General features: G+C 40.1%; 1 protein-coding gene across 2 annotated transcripts in view; it reads right to left on the reverse strand.

The window, feature by feature from the left end:
* LOC105194484 (protein fem-1 homolog CG6966) overlaps positions 1-10,767 on the reverse strand; it is a 33,748-nt gene extending 22,981 nt beyond the window's left edge. The window contains exon 1 of one of the 2 annotated variants that reach the window (XM_011159411.3): positions 10,708-10,767. In XM_011159411.3, the coding sequence (XP_011157713.1) occupies positions 10,708-10,767 (60 nt within the window). Of the gene's footprint in view, positions 1-381; positions 767-10,707 lie in introns of those variants that run through there. The other variant, XM_011159412.3, reaches the window with a different exon arrangement.
* Between the last annotated feature and the right edge of the window lie 3,353 nt (positions 10,768-14,120).

Below are 14,120 nucleotides of genomic sequence, written 5' to 3' on the forward strand. Positions count from 1 at the left end.
CACGTAAAATTTAAAAATGTGTAAATACATCAAACGAATGCAAATATAGTCTAGAGCAGCTGATATTTTGATCTCATCTCTCTTAAATCTTTAAATTTTCCGGGAATTTTTCTTTTTCTGTCAAACTCTTTTTATTCTCATATCCATTTTTCGTATTGATCGATTTATAAGGCGCTGTTACAAGGGATAAAATGTTACTCGATTATTACCGCAAAATCACTTTACGCATAAAGAGACGTACAAGTGCACGATTACGCGAAAGGTGGCCGGATATTAAATGGGAAAGATACAGGATCGGCAGAAAGCGCGAGTGACGCGGAAAAGCGTGATTGCGACGTAGAGCGCGATCGGTGGCTTTCAAAGCAATGTCAAGGTACTCACCGCGCGAGTCAAGTCTTGTAATTACGGTGAGTGGAATGTCGCAATTACACAGAGTTGTAACGCCATTCCGACTGAGAGAAAGAGTCTCTCGCGCTTTGTTCGTGGCGACGAGAAAGAATTCTGGACGAAGATGGCACACAACGAAAACGCAGAGATTCCCCCACCAATTTTCTCACCTAGATATAAGACTCTTGTTCTCTTCGCCAAACTCTGGTTTACATAACGCGAAATCTTGGGATTTAAATCATCAACACGATCGAATCTGCAATTGCACGAGAGAATAAAAAGGAAATAATCTGCTCCTTCGAAACGATTGCATGTTCTCTCTTTGATTTTGATGAGTTTTGAATATATCACGCGCGTCTAAAAGACATTATATTCTTCCGACGTTCTTCAAACGTTTGAAAAACTCGCGTTATTTTCTCACGTCAGATATATTTCTTCAATCTAATTCGAGAAACGAAACGTTCTACTAATCACGAAACGAGAACAAAGTCAGATGCCTCTTTTTCTCGACTTGGCTCGCCTTGTTTGTGATCAGATAGTTATCGATATCCATTTCCATCTTTTTCTCCCATTGCTTTCATATACAAGGTGATCCATAATGATTGGAACAACTAATTATTATAAGAGATAATTTACTGATTTCACTCCATATAAATTACATGGAGTGCAGTCTGTAAGTCATCTCTTAAGAGGATGCTAAAGTACCACGAATTACCGACATTTACAGTGCACTAGATATCTTCGAATTGGTGTTACAGAATCACCAAAATTTTTTTTAGAATTAAAATACTACGCGTAAAAAGAAAGTGCGCTAAAGTCAATTTTACAAGAAAATCGAACAAAAATTTATAAATCATTAAAAATTCACTCGTATAGCTGTCACCTGAGGTTAACTTTACCTTAATATGTACAAAATGTAGAGCGCACTTTAGCAAACATGCACGAATAACACTGACCGCGTGGAATTATGATTAAACACCTAATAAAAAAGATATCCTAATGAGCTTTTGCCACATATTTCGCTCAGCAAAGATGAACTGTCATAAACAGAGCAATGTGGTCCTCAACAGTAGTTGATAGGACTTTTCGCAGATGGTGAAATAATCAAAAAACAAAACAGATCTGTGCGATGGACAAAGAGCGATAGCCTAGTCTCGTTCAAAAAATAATCTGCAGTGATCTGTAGGACCGACGTCGAGGAAGTTCTTCTGTTACTTTAACATCCTCTTAAGGTAAATAGTTATTCCAACCATTATGGATCACTCTATATGTGTGTGTTCGCGCGTGTGTGTGCGTGCGCGTGCGTGTACCTGTATGTGTGTGTGTGTGTGTGTGTGTGTGTGTGTGCGCGCGCGCGTGCGTTTATTTCTTTTGTACTTAAAAAAAAACTAATTCTAAAATATTTTTCAATAATTTTAAAATGTCTTATGTACATATTTTTATTTCTAAACAAATTAACTAAAAATTTAATTTGCAGTTTACTCTAAGAAAGAAATTGCAATTCGGAAAAAAAAAACTAATATTGCATTATAATAATATAATAATTCAATGTTTTACATGTAAGGAAAAATACTCATTATTTATTATTTATATATTATATTTATCATTTAGCTATCATATAAATTGCATGACTAATTCATTCGCTATTAGGATTGCAGCTTTATCATGTGGACATTATCAATAATAAACGCTTAGTTAATCATATCAATGACTAGAAAAAAAAGTAAATCAGCAAGTAATGTTAATTAAATTATAATTATTAAAGCATGACAACGAAGAAAAATGACGACAAGTCGCAATCATTGTTGCTTTTTACAGTTTTCGATTATAGGAATCTTGACAAAAATGACGATTTTCTGTCACGGTTTTAAAGAGATTCCGTAGAAGAGCGCAATCGAGAGGATTCGAGAGAAATCAGAAACGAAGTCAAGCCGTAAATTGGTGCCAACCTTGAAACGGTCGTCAGCGTGTTACGCAATTGGACGCGTACACGTGTGTGCGAAATTGCGTTAAACACATCTAGCTAGTTCAACAACTGTATCATCACAGCTAGTTCAACAACTGTATCATCTTGTATAATAATCGACACATCGTCGCCAGTTCTATCTGTAAAAAAAAAGCTTTCCTGATAAATTACGACTTAATTACGCTATTTACAATAATAATCGTGCATGTCTGACTGCTATCATGAGTATCGTGAGTGTTCAGGCAATTGATTGAACAATCGAATAATCGCGAGTGTGTTTTTTCTCTCCCTTGTCCTCTTGTACGTAATCAATAATCACTGTAATTTCTAACAATAACCTTATAAAATCACCCAACGCGATCTGTTTTGACTTTGACGCGAACAAAGTCGATTCTATTCTTCAGCGTGTAGGGTTCCCGTTCTAATCTGCGTGACGACGATAACATTCTTTCATCGACAATCCGGTGGAAAGGTCAGGGGTCCTAGGGATTGTTACTTTGCCGATTGAGTGGTTCATTTCAGGTTACACCTGCGAAGCTATTTTAATCATTTGCATCTATACCGCGCGTCACGCTCGCCTGTTGACTGGCTTTATAAATAAACTTTGGTAAGTGAATCGATCTTAATGTCGTTCGTCCGCTGTTAATAAATATTGCTTTTTTTTATATCAATAAGGGATTTAACGCGGATTAATTAGTTTAATTTTAATTTTTCATTAAACTGTGTATGACTTGAGCTGCTGCGCGTGCAAATTATCGTCTTGCTGTATCAATGATTAATTACATTTTATACGTTGCATAGCCACAAAATGTCAAAGCATCAACGTAACGAATAACCACGGAATTTATTGAGAACATTTTGTATTCTCAACAGAAAAAATTCGCTAGATAACGTTGTATCAGGTGTTACACTTAATTTTGAAGATTTTTTTCGGTTTCTTTCGGTTGCGTTTTATTTAAAAAAATAGCACACATTATATTTCATTACATCATATTATGTTTCAATTGGCTAACATCCAGTAAACCTGCCAGTTCTTTTAGCGTTTAACCTGGATTTTGATCAAAATTGCTTCTTTAAACTTTTCAGAATGCTGTCTTGGGCGCGTTCCTCGTTTTCCAAATTCAAATCACCACTTTTGAGTAGTCTAAATTCGCGGGATGAATTTCAATAATGAGCGTCGGCGACCGTTTTCTTCTTGATCAAAGAAGAAAAATAATAATTGCGTCAAAATTGTCGTTTGCCGCACGGTCCGTTTTCACGCGTTATAAAGAGTGTGTATTTTTACAACAATAATTTCACGGCTGTTGAGTTAGGTGCAGAAATACTAGAGCTTTGACGTACAACAAATGTTATAAAAAAATTTACCGTCGTTCATCAGCTCATCACTAATGTCATCTGAATGTCAACTCTCAAAATTAAGTGTAACATCTAATATACGAGAATTTTGCAGTTACAGACCTCTGACTCGACTGCTCTGACAATCATGCAAGGAGATAGATTGTCTCCTACGCGTAGTAGATGCTTCTATTCAACGGTTCGCAAATATTTTCGCGAGAACAAAGCCGATTCGAAACTTCAGGAGGAACAATCATGTTTACACATTCCCGGATCGTTCGAAGACGTCGGCTTTATTACCGCGTTTAAACCGCGCCAACCTTCGCTCGTGGGCAATCGATCGAGTTCGATGGCAAATAAAATACGAGACGCTATATTAACACGCTATATCCACGCTAATCGCGTACGCATCGTGAATGATCGTGATAGTCTTTGAAAGCAATGGTATCGAATGCAATAACGGTTAAATGTATGCACTCGCGGATGAGTAAATATATCCTATCAGCCACAAAGTGTCGAGTTCACTTCCCGAATTAGAGTTCTCGGGCACGAGCGGTTGCCGTGCCGCGGTTCGACGATCGATTTTGCAATTTATGATGGGAGTTACTCGCAAATTCTCGTTAAATACACACATGCACGCGCGCGCGCGAACACTGCGACGTCTCGCCAATTTACTAACGGGTATTAATAGCCGCCACAGGCTATCCCGTACACTCCCTCGAAGCTATGTACAAGTACGACATCGAGAAAACTCTGAATTTCATTAATCGCTACGCCGCTTTTCTTCCACTTCGATAAATATTTATGATTAGTTTACTGCAATTATTAAAGTATTCCGCGTAACAAAAAATATATATCTACGCGCTAAAATAAAAATAATAAATCTTTTATGTTTGTCGAAGAAACGACATGGAAACGACATTAATAATACTTGTTAATTTTTATGTAGACGTAATTTTAACAAAAGTTATAAATTAAAAAAAAAACAATTGTGTAAAAAAAAGAAGAAAATTACAGATATCTAAAAAATTAAGTTTTACTCTTGTAGATGTCGCAGGGAAATAGCAATTTTAGGAAAATAGTATCTGACTAGGCAAATAGCATTTGCCAGGTTAGGTTAGGTTAAAATAAATTACATAATTTTTGTGTTTTTAAAGCGGGCATTTTGTGTTTTTAATTCTCTACTTTAAATACACAACATGCTTGCTTGAAAAACACAAAAATTCTATAATTATTGGGTTTTTAAAGCAGGCATTTTGTGTTTTAATTCTAAGCTATTTGACCAGGCAAATGCTATTTGCCTAGTCAGATACTATTTTCCTAAAATTGCTATTTGCCTACGACATAGATATCTCTGCAAGAGTAGCATGGAAAATGGATTCACGATCATCTCAAGATATTTGTAAACATAATTAAGACTTGAAAAAACACAATTTTAATTATAAAAAAAAAATGACAAATGGAATGTAGAGATATCGTCTTGTACGAGATACGTCGCCGAGTTTAATACAAACACGCGTTCAAGCACCGCCGTCACCGGTCATGACAAAATTCGTTCGTGATTTCGAAATATCGGTAATCGTCATCAAAGAGAAGTGTCGATAACATCTTCGCGTATCGAATACAGTATCGCCCAGGTGTGTCAATCTGAAACGTCACGGACGATAAGCAATTTCAGGATAATGTAAAAGGGATAAGTAGCGGCGATAAATTGATTTGGGTCTTGATCGCTCGGCGGTCAAAATGGCATTAGTCCGCGTCTACTGCTGCTATCGTTGAGAATGTGGACTTTTATCGATCGCTTTCTCATCCTACGCCGGTCGATTAACTCGAGCAACTGTACAATATAAGAACGTATGTGGCGGTCGCCGTTCAATCAGCGCTCCGTTTGTTTTCGTCATCGCATACATTGCATCGTAAAATCGTGCAACGTTAGCTCGAGGAATGCCGCGACCGTGATCGCAGAATTTTAATCCTTAGGCCGGCGTGACACAGAGAAAAACGTAAGCAGAAAGAAAAGATTTTTAATCTGCTGCTGCGGCTTATGTTATTGCCTCATTGCTCACGTTTTTCTACGTGCCACCAGCCTTTAAGGCCATCCTACAATAGCGTAAACGTAATCGCAAGTGACTGTAAAGCGCAGTTGTACACAGGAAAAAAAAATAGTATAAAATTAACAATTCATTGTTTCATATATAAGCAAGAATATAAAATTTTCCTGGTAGAATTTATAATCTTAAACAGACATAATTTGCTTACACGAAGAAAAGAATTTTCTTTATGTAAGCAAAATTATGTCTGTTTAAGATTAGAAATTCTTCCAGGAAGATTTTATTTATATTCTTGCTTATATATGAAACAATGAATTGTTGATTTAATAATAACTTTCTGTGTATGTACGTCCATTCTACAATAGAGATTGACTTTCTGATCTCGATTTAACTTTTTTCTTTATCTTTTTCTAATTCCAAGAATAAAGAAAAGCGAGATTAAAGTTAATTTACGTTGATAAAAATTGAGGTACAATTGTACTTTACAATACTTTACAAGGACTCACGACTTACTGTGATACAGCGGCCTTTTCCCGTCTCTCCATTTGCACGTATATCGACGCATATCAGGTATGCATAATCGATCGCCACGAGATCATACGTCCAGCATTTTCATTTGTCTATGAATTTACAATTAATTCACTTTTAATTGCAAAGATGATCGCGCAACAACTTGCGACGTAGTATAGTGGTATACTTTGTGGTTTGCAAACTGATGTAAACTGGAAATACGGAGACGTCACGACACCCTATACATATAAATAGCTCGCATATAAACTGCACTCGACATTGCAATACTGAATACGTGTTTGCCGTTGCGAGGAGAAGGCACGGCAACGCCGATTTCATCGATAAGACACGCAACGCATCGCGATTTCACGTTAGTCATCGGCGATCGCCGAGTCGATGATCGCCGAGTTTTCATTTCGTTCCATGTTGTTTCTACATTTTTTCACGCGTAATACGGCGATCGAGTGGTACCGAAGGGCAACGCACCGCCGTTCTATCGACATGTCCAGTTACCAAATATAAACTTGCTACAAAATGTAAATGTCGCCGCGATGAAGCCATTTCCTACTCCCAGATAGACGCAGCGAGTCGAGAGAAGAGAAGGAAAGCATGTCGTTGACTTTCGTGCCGTAAACTTCCGAACAGGATGGATCGCTTTTGCACAATTTTTGCCGCCGCGACGTCACTTATCAACGCCACTTGATTATCGGAACGCGACAACCAATCTCAAGCGCGTTTCTATTGCGTCCGCAGGGTATTTCCTCCGACGTGCAGGCTCGATAAAGAATTGGAAAGAATGAATGAGCGATTGTTTGGTTGCGCAAGCAAATCGTTCGATGATACAATATCGAACAATTGGAATTTAATTAATTTGACTCCTCGATGATGGCCAAGATTTATAGCTTTGCGTCATGAATACTATGAATAGTAGTAAATGCATCGCTCCACGCCAAGTGGTTTACTTCAGCTTTAATTACTAATATATCGAAAACTGAAAGCAGCGATCAATAAACAAATGATCATTTGTTTATAGCGGACAACTTAACTTAACCATAGCGACTCGCAATATGGCGACTCGACTCGTCGATCGTCGATAATTCCGCTTTAATTTCACACTTACTTAAAGTCACTTTTTTCCGTCATATTTAGAGCGGATATGTTTTGCATAAAGATCGCTGCTTTCAGTTTTCGATATATTAGTAATTAAAGCTAAAGTAAACCACTTGGCGTGGAGCGATGCATTTATTACTATTCGTAGTATTCATGACGCAAAGCTATAAATTGAAAAATCGCGGACTCGCGTATTACAGATGTCCGTTGATTCTGAAAAGCAATTGTTCTCGAAGGTCATAGGTCTGTAACCTTTCGGGTTCACAGATCTTTAGCAGTCCTATGAATATCTTACAGAATTCTATTATTTTTATACTTTCGTTACTCCCAGGATCGATCATCGAGAAATTTATTATTAAATGTAAGATGGTTAAAATATAAGATGGACACGTTAAAAATGAGATCGATTGTTATAAACGTCTACACAAAAATGGATCGTTCCGAAATATCAGCGTACCGCAGAGCGATTTTGTCGTATTAATATGCTGGTAGCGGTGTTACGAATTCGTATTTCACAGATTGCCGCAGGGTTAACTGTGCCAGACGCTTCGAAATCGCGCGCAAACGAAATACCGTTAAAGACAATCTTTTAGCACGATCTATTAACGTGCACGCGAAGAAAAGACGGACGCAACGTCATCAGTTGAAAAATTCTAATGCCGGGGAAGGAACTTTCGATGCCACTGCGCCGTCGTTAACCGCGAAAAGGTTTCACACAAAGGAAAGCTGAAGAGCACATACAGAGTATATTAAATGTAGGTAAAATTGCCGGAGAAAACCGGAAAGCAGCAATCTTACGAGTGCTCAAGATCTCGGGCACCAGCTCAGCAATTATACAACGCGTTCGATAAACGTAATGGAATTAGATATTGATTATCACTTTGACAGTAGAGATTAGTTTCGAGATAAAGTGCTGTGCGTAGCAGAATCAATTATTCTTGTGTAGCAAGAAATCGAAAATGGGGATGTGTACGACGCGCATGTAAGACGACAAAAAGAAATTTAATAGAAAAAAATTAGTCTTAAAATTAATAAAGAAACTTTACTCTTTTTGAAATAAATCAATCTCGGTTTAGAATTTTAATTTACATTTCAATAGAGGAAACGTTGACACAAAGAAAACTGAAAAGCCAATAGGTTCAAATTCAACACATTCATCCAGGAATTATCGAATTTCACTCGTTTATCGAAACGTTTATTAATTCTTCATTAACTTAATAATCCTTATGGCAAATATTAAATTCAAGTAGGTTAATTAATAAGATTAATTTCGAGATACAGTATTGTGCGTAGCATTAATTATTCTTGTGTAGCAAGAACTCGAAAATGGGGATGTGTACGACGCGGCGCATGTATGACGACAAAAAGAAATTTAACAAAAAAAAAAAAATTAATGAAACCTTACTCCTTTTGAAATAAATAAATCTCGGTTTAGAATTTTAATTTACATTTCAATAGGAGAAACGTTGATACAAAGAAAACTGAAAAGCCAATAGGTTCAACAAACTCGACACATTCATCCAGCGGAATTATCGATTTTCACTCGTTCATCGAAACGTTTATTAATTCTTCATTAACTTAATAATCCGTATGGCAAATGTTAAATTCAAGTAGGTTAAATAATAAATGAGCGAATATTGAAAACTTCGTCGAGCTATTTCCATTCAAGTACTTCCATAGCAACCGATTAACGATCGCGCAATTTTAAAATTGCGCCCACGCGCAATCGTTTGCCGTTTCTATTTCACATGATAACCGTCCGTTATATATCGTCGCCGTAAGCTGCAAATACTTATCTCAAATTGGTACGTTCCAATTTACAATAAAGGTTCCCAGAGAGAAACGTAGCCGAGCAGTATTTCGATCTGTATTCTGTACGCATGGTACGTCATAGAATAATCGAGTTATCATTTTATCCGCGCTCCAAGCGGAAAGATAATCGCAGTGTCCATACTTTTTATCACTTGTCCGCTTGGATTATTTTTATCTTTTCGCCCTACACCCGTATTCTCCGTATACTTGATCCCTCGCATCCGTTAATTATGCTTTCAAATTTATACGCAACGCGAGCAATTTGTATCTAACCGTCCTCGCTTTCGAGGACTTGTGCAATGAAAATGAGAATATCTCTGTTGAATTATTAAAAATCCAAGTTACATTTAAGCACAGGGAGGAGGCGGCGCCGATTACACGTATAAAAAAGGTGTGAGAGCGCGCATGGCCTCGGACAACTTGGTGGCAGGTGCGATGGTCGCACCTGACAAGTAAAAGAGGAGAGGAGGAGATTCGGTTTCAAGTCAACCGTCTAAATATTTCTCCGGCTCACGTGGTCATCGGCAGTAGCAGCGGAAGGAACGTTTGACGATCGCCAGTCGCACAGAACACAGACACACACACACGCGCGCGCGCGCGCGCACACACACACACGCACATACGAGCGCGAGCGCGACCGCTTGTAAAACGTATAGGTTTTAAGTGGAGCATCGAGCACGCTCCGCTACGCGAGACAAAGCTTTGTCTCGCGACCTCAAAAAGATGAGCATTTATCGCGCGCATCCTCTCGCGACACGACGAAAATGGATTTCGCGTAACGTACGTACGTATCGTTTCGTCGTGAAACAACGGCGAGATAAAATTTTAACGGAGATGCCTCGCGCGATTTTATTCCTTTCTCGAACGCGCTACGACGCGCGCATGCATCGCGTCCCCGTGGGACGCATAATTCGGGAAAGTAAAGCGGACTTGGAACGTTCTACGGTTCTATCTGTAGAAACGTAGCCCGAGCCATTTTTGACCAACATGAATCGCGTCATCCGACACCGCGTCGTACGGTCGCAGATCGGAAAGGCCCGCGGCGCGCGACGGCGTGTTGCAAGCGGAGGATGTCTCTCTCGTTGCGGAATCGCGTCGCGGATTATTCAATGTCCTCTCGCAGAAACGTGGAAAATGAAAGATGCATCCAAAGAGGCGCGCGCACGTCGCGTCCTCCTGAAAACATAAGTATCCATCTCGAGATGGTAGCGGTAGCGGTAGCGGCGACGGCGGCGGCGACGCGAGACAGATGTTTTCAGAGACGCGCGAATCAGGCGACGAGACAGCAGAAAAGCATTTGCTAACGTTGCGAAAACTTCGAGAAACGTCATGTCGGCGATATCGCGCCTCGTCGCACGTAAGCGCGGTATCGAACGCGGGGAGCGACCGCAGAGATTCTCCACGTCCGTTCGCAAGACCGGCATATTCGTCCCGGGAGCGAGAGCTTGGAAATGAGTCATGTTGACATGGTGATAACGCGCGCTACGCAACGGTATTTGCGACAGGTCATCAGAGTCAAAGACAGAGAATACTCACCTTGAGGCGCTTGAGCTTGCCGTCCCTCGCGGCGTTGTACACCACGCTTTTAAAATCCATTTTCACATACTCCTACTCGAGTGACGATGGCTCGGACCGGTCGCGGACGGTCGCCTTCCTCCTCTCGTTCGTTGCGCGCGTGGAGCGTATTCCGCGTCGTCGACCAGTCGAACGGTCGACCAGTCGACGTAGTCGTCGTCGTCGTCGTCGTCGCTCCTTTCAACCCCGGACAGATGAGCGTTCGCGAAGCGGCGCGGCGCCTCTTCCGCTCCCACCCAACGACAACGGAGGGGGCGAGAGAGAAACGTACGTTGCTTCACCACCGCCGCCGATTTGGTTTCGCCTGTTCTTAGCCTGGACGAGACCACTGCCGAACAAACGCGTCGTGGAAACGCGCTGCGCGTGGCATGCGACCCAGGCGTGAACGAAGAAAACAATTTCGACTCCTCTCTCTCGTCTCTCGTCGCTCCGGTCACCGCCGTCACCACCACGTTCGGTGCTTTCGTCCGCACGTTAGATGGCGACACCGGTTCAATCCTTCCGGCGATTCATAAACGACTGAACGCGCGGCGCTGACCGCACGAGATCAATCGTCAGTCAGCGCCAGCTGTGCGCGATTCTCGGTCGATCTCTCTCTCTCTTTTCTCTCTCTCTCTCTCTCTCTCTTCCTTTCCCTCGCCGCTCGTGCTTTGTCCGTATCCATTTCGACGTCGTAGAAACGCATGCGCCGCGACGCCACACGGGCGCTCCTCCGGCATGCTCCGGTATCGCGTCCGCTTCTTTCGCGCAATTCCCACCAATTCCCACGCGATTTCTGTTGGGAGGTAGGGAAAGGAATCGTCGGCGCCGGCGGTCCGGAAGGAAGCTGAACGACGATGTTGCGTGCAACGCCGATAGAGCGCGCTTTGCATATATTCTGTGGAGCGCGGTATCCGACGATTTCGGAGCAGTCCGACTCCGATCACTCCGAACACCCAGCGAACGCGGAATTCTGAAAGCGAACGTAAGATTCGAGAAGCGTCTCCTCTACATCTTATTTTTCGACCATTTAAAGTCATAATAAGACTGCAATATGTTTCAAACGAAAGACCTCTGAATCGTTTGTTTGATAAATTTACGAGCAATTCGAGAACGAGAATGTTAATAAAGCAAATAAATGAAAACTTTTCGTGCGTCAAGTATTATATCAGAGAAAGGTCAACGAATGGTCACGAGAGCGATCATCGTGATTTAGCTGTGATCAGCTGTGACTTTATTTTGAAGCGCCTCTATGTTCCGTAAAATGCAGACATCAAACTACGTGGTCAATGTCTATGAATTCCGTAGGTAATGTCTACGAACCACCAGTGGTTCTCTTCCATACTATAATCAGGAACGAGATAGGTTAGATAGCCGGTATTCATAGTCGATTCTCATATTTAAGATCGTCTTAAGCATACTCTTAAGATGTCATTAACGAATCAGAAAGCCGTATTAGCATCTTAAGCTATTACTTAAGACAATCTTGAAATAAGAATCGATCGACTATGAATACCGGCCAAAGATGGATAATGAATCTATTAGACGTTTCTGTTTTTTTTCTATGTAATCCACCTCTCATTATTGATTATAGCACGAAGAGATTCACAAAATCGTAGACATCTACGAGATTCGTAGACATTGGCTGCGTAGTTCAATGTCCACATTTTATGGACATAGAGGCACTTCAAAATAAAGCACAGCTAAATCGTTGCCGGCAGCTCTCTCTCTCTCTCTCTCTCTCTCTGATTACATCAATGTCAACTAAATTTGAATAAGCCACTATTGACATGTAATAGAGCGAAATAGCTTGCGGCGAAAGCTCTCTATTTATTTTTCTTAATGAAAGAAGAAAAAAAGTGACTAATCTTTTTACATAAATCATTCAGTCTTTTGAATATTGATTCTTGTTAAAATTCCAAGTATTGATTTTCAAAAGAGCACGCTATATAGATTCTTCGTATGCGAGTTATATAAATTTGTTCCGAAATATCGCGCGTTTAGCGAAAGTCCGTTTAAAATCTCGTCATCGATAAATTCGACGTCTCAAAAGAAAATACGTTAACTCCCCCCCAAAAAATCATGATTTAAAAGAAATTACACCACCTTATCTATTGTGTTTTCATATTGTTTTTAAAAGTTTAGATAAAATTTTGATAAAGCTACTGTTCGAGCTTAACTGATTCGCACTCGATTTATTAATAGAATGGAAATTTACAACGGCGAGAATATCTTCGCGAAAGATTGCGAGTTATCCAAAAAGTCGATCAATCCGGATTGACGTGCCTCTTTTTGTTCCCAGTTTCTCTCCCGTTGCCAAACAATTTTGTAAAATGTGAATTTCGGATGAAATCGCTAAATCGCAAAAAAACGTATTTCAAGAGGGTTAAACGAGTCGGATGTTCCGCGTGCCGTCGAGATAAGACGAACCGTATTAGCCTCATCTTCACCCCCGTTCATCCCCTCGCCACTCTTTCACGTAACTCGACAGCCAACTTTTTCGTCGAAGCGGCGATTATCCAGAGACGCCTTGCATGTTTCGCATAGAGTGATTGAAGATTTTTACGATGGATCATTCCATCGACTACGCTTCGATCAACATGATGTGAGGAAACAGATCTCTCAGATAGGAATCCCGACGAATAAATTGCTTTTGATTAAGAATCTTATCGTTAACAATGCATTGTAGTATGTCTCCGTATACACTAGTAAAATTCTCATTATCGTAAGCACGACAAGATATTATGTAACACGATGAAATGATATTCTCGCGATGATTAGCGCACTTTTTATGTCACTCTAAATTTTATATTAGATATTAAATATAATTTTACAATATTTTTGATATCAGTTTTTACGAGCGTGTTAAAAAATTTTCGATAACGTCAGATAATTGTGGCAGTGATCCGCAACATTTAAATTTAATCAACTTAGCCAAAATATATATGAATTATATATTCTATAAGGATAAATACAATTTTCGACGAATATGCTCATTACCTCATTTAATTGGTTCTCTGACGATATACGAAATTTTACATGGAAGATTATATTTTAAAAATCAATAAAATATCGACAACTGCGTACGTTGTTGACGCTACGTAACTACGTAACTACGAAACTACGACTCGCATGATTTTTCGATGATCTTGCGTGTACTGATATTCCCGTAAAGATTTTCTCGACAATGTGGAATTGGCGCGCGCGGGTGCGCGAGAGAGAGAGAGACAAAGAGCCGCGTAATACGTATCGCCAACTGCAATTACCAACCAAATTGTTACAGACGAACTCGAAGAGTAGCTTGTTATTAGTCACGCGACAAGAAAACGCGCGTACGGTAAAACGACGTTGTACAAACTTGGCTTTCGTGCGAGAATCATGCAAATCGTTACTAC

The sequence above is a fragment of the Solenopsis invicta genome, chromosome 14 (genome assembly GCF_016802725.1).
Source record: "Solenopsis invicta isolate M01_SB chromosome 14, UNIL_Sinv_3.0, whole genome shotgun sequence".
Lineage (NCBI taxonomy): Eukaryota > Metazoa > Arthropoda > Insecta > Hymenoptera > Formicidae > Solenopsis > Solenopsis invicta.